This window comes from Rhinoraja longicauda, chromosome 35, assembly GCF_053455715.1.
Source record: "Rhinoraja longicauda isolate Sanriku21f chromosome 35, sRhiLon1.1, whole genome shotgun sequence".
Classification (NCBI taxonomy): domain Eukaryota; kingdom Metazoa; phylum Chordata; class Chondrichthyes; order Rajiformes; family Arhynchobatidae; genus Rhinoraja; species Rhinoraja longicauda.
The window spans coordinates 22,441,562-22,444,979 of NC_135987.1; the positions used below are offsets into that span (position 1 = coordinate 22,441,562).

General features: G+C 55.8%; 1 protein-coding gene across 1 annotated transcript in view; it reads left to right on the forward strand.

The window, feature by feature from the left end:
* Positions 1–3,322: 3,322 nt before the first annotated feature.
* The window catches only part of LOC144610053 (catechol O-methyltransferase domain-containing protein 1-like), a 12,662-nt gene continuing 12,566 nt past the window's right edge, over positions 3,323–3,418 (forward strand). The window contains 1 exon segment of the mRNA XM_078428552.1: positions 3,323–3,343. Within this exon segment, the coding sequence (XP_078284678.1) occupies positions 3,323–3,343 (21 nt within the window).

The window sequence follows — 3,418 nt, forward strand, 5'->3', positions numbered from 1 at the left end:
TTTCTTTCGTCAGAGGGGCGGTGAATCTATGGAATTAATTGCCACAGGCGATGATGGAGGCTAAGTCATTGGGTATTTTTAAGGCGGAGATTGGACAGGTTCTTCATTAATACGGGGTGTCAGGGGTTATGGGGAGAAGGCTGCTGAGACTGGGGTTGAGAGGGAAAGATAAATCAACTGTGATTGAATGGCAGAGTAGGACTCGATGGGGCCGAATGGCCTAATTTTGCTCCTGTCACTTATGAACTAATGAACAGTGAAAGCGCGATGCTGTGGGACAGGACACGGTCCTGGTCCTTGTGAAGATATAACAATGATCATGTAGTTAACAAGGCGGATAGGAGACACACACCCGTCCGTCCGTCCGTCTGTCCAGCATGGTCACCTGCCCTTCACCTCTCCCACTGCAAAGCGACGGACCAGGTGGTGGAGACTAACTCGAGGTTTAAAATAATCAACACATTCTGTCTCGTTGTTGAAAGGGGGGGGAGATGAGGTTCATCCAAGTCCTTGCTTTGAAGTGTAGTGTTGGTGCAAAGCCAGGAGCCGTGTCTGAGTGTTTGTGGTCAGAGCTGACCACGTGGCCTGGAGATGCAGATGGAGGGCGGTGAGCTGTTTGGCCACGGGAGCAGATGGATGGTCATTACGTAGTCCACTCTGTTTACAGCGAGTTACGTGGCAACATTGCTGTGTGGAGTGGCTTCGTGTCACCACGGCCTGTTTCAAAGGCTGTAGTTACGCACAATTCCAGCTACTGAAACAATCATTGGAGGTACACATGTTGATGTGACCCTTGCATTGTTGCCGGTGTGTGGGGAGTCTGGTGCCTTTTAAGTTAACAGATAAAGTTAAAGTGAACAGAGCCGCGGTCTCTCTGGAGGCGGTGATCTGCAGGGTCTGGTATGCGGTGCAGTTACTGTGGGTTTAATCACAGCGGCAGATATGTAGCAGTGAGGGACAACAAGCCTTTCATTGTAACCGATAATTGGGGGAAACTCTTTCTCAAAGCAATGGAAAACATGTGGAAGCAGATGAATGGCATTGAGCTCCAACGCCGGGCCGGGCCGGGTCGGGACCCACACACGGACTCGCCTCGTCTTATTGTGATCCGGGCCCGGCTCTCCACAGCTATTGCAGGTCCTGACTTTCATTTGCTTCTGCGGTTCAGGCACGTCCTGATATATGATATATGATCTGGGGACGTGTTCCTGAGACCCTCCCCCCTCCCGCCTCCTCCCCCTCCCCTCTTCCCCCCCCCCCCCTCCCCCCCCCCCCCCCTCCCCCTTTCCCCCCTCCCCCCCCTCCCTCCCCCCCCCCTCCCTTCCCCCCCCTCCCCTTCCCCCTTCCCCCCCCTTCCCCCCCTCCCTTTCCCCCCTTTCCCCCCCCTTCCCCCCCTTTCCCCCCCCTTCCCCCCCCCCCTCCCTCTCCCCCCCCCCCTCCCCCCCTCCCCCTCCCCCTTCCCCCCCCCCCTCCCCTGGGGGGTGGTGGAGGAGGTGGGTGGTGTGGGGTGGAGGAGTTGGTGGAGTGGTGGGGGGGTGGGAGGGGTGGAGGTGGTGGAGGAGCGTGGGAGGGCTGTGTTGGGGCAGCTCGCAAGGCCAGTCAGTGCACGTGGCTGGGACACAGTTACTGACTCACCTGCCTGACTCAGGACCTCCACAGCCGAGGACGCTCGTCCTTCCTGCAATTAGTGCTTTTAAATCAGGAAATGCAAACAACTGGACCCCATCAGTTTATTTTTGCAGATCGCCAACAATTGTGGACGGACAGCTCGAGGGGGGAGGGGGGAGGGGGGGGGGGTGTGGAGGGTGGTATCGAGGAACGGTGGGAAAGGGACCGGGGTCAAGCAACCAGCAGTCAGATGATAAATTCACACCGCAGCGAATCGTTGTTGGCGGCAGCTGCTGGTGTTCACTGAGCCCCTGGGTGGGACGATGGGTCCCGCACACTAAGGCACAGAGGGTGGGCACTGAATCTGCTCATTGGTCCTGAGACTGGTGCTTAACATGTGGACAATAGCAACATCACCAACGGCCCTAACCATCACAGGGTCCAAGTCCACAATCCATGAGAGTGGCAACACAAGTAGATAGAGTGGTAAACAAGGCAGATGGTGATGTTGCCTCATAGACCAGGACATGAAGAGTCAGGAAGTCATGATGCAGCTTTATAGGTCTTTGGTTTGGTCACATCAGGAATATTGCGTGCAGTTCTGGTCGCCCTCATCAACGGATGTGGAGGCTTTAGAGAGAGGGTTTACCGGAATGTTACATGGAATAGAGGGTATGAGCTAGAAGGAGAGGCTGGATTGCTTTCTGTGGAAAGTCAAAGGGGCAAACAAAGGTGTGGGGGGCAGGTTTATGTCTGGAACGCACTGCCAGGGTGGTGGTGGAGGCAGATACGATAGTGGTGTTTGAGGGGCTTTTAGACGGGTACATGGATATGCAGCGATGGGGGTGTTGGGGGTGGGGGGATGTTGGTGTGGGTGTGGGTGGGGGGGTTGGGGGATGTGGGGGGGTTGGGGGGGTGTGGTGGGGGGGGGTGATTGTGGGCAGGGACTAATACTTTGCCTCGTGACATTTGAACTGAAAAGTGGTGAAGTTTACAGGAGGGAAATATGTCAGGAAAGTTAAATCTCCGTCGTTGAAAGTCTGAGGTCGCACATGATTTATAGTCCACGTTGTCGACCTCCGTCAACTGACCTCAGTCAGGCGAACGACAACAAACAGAAGCAGCTTCATAACTTCTGCTGCCTCAAAACGCAAGAAGAAGAAGAAGGCACACAAAAAGCCGGAGTAACTCAGCGGGACAGGAGGCGACTCTGGAGGGGAGTGGGGAGTGGGCGACCGTGTCGGGTCGGGACCCCTCTGCTCTCCGCCCGGTGAGAGCTGAGTTGCTGCGGTTAGAAACATAGAAAACATAGAAAATAGGTGCAGGAGTAGGCCATTCGGCCCTTCGAGCCTGCACCGCCATTCAATATGATCATGGCTGATCATTCAGCTCAGTAGCCTGTACCTGCCTTCTCTCCATACCCACTGAGCCCTTATGTCTCTCCCGCTGGACACAGTGAGCGGCAGCGAGGGGCAGCGCGCGCTCACGGTCAACTGCTCCACCTGGCGGCGAGGCACTGGATATGCAGCGCACTCAATGTGAAGGAGGGAACTGCAAGTGTTATTTAAACCGAAGACACAAAGTGCTGGAGTAACTCAGCGGGACGGGCAGCATCTGTGGGGAGAAGGACTTGGGGGCGTTCCGGGTCGGGACCCTTCAACCGGTCTGAAGAAACGTCTCGACCCTCAACATGTATGTTACCCTGACCCACGACATGTATGTGACCCTGACACACGTATGTGACCCCTGACCGACATGTGTGTGACCCTGACCCACATGTGACCCTGACCCACAACATGTGTGACCCTGA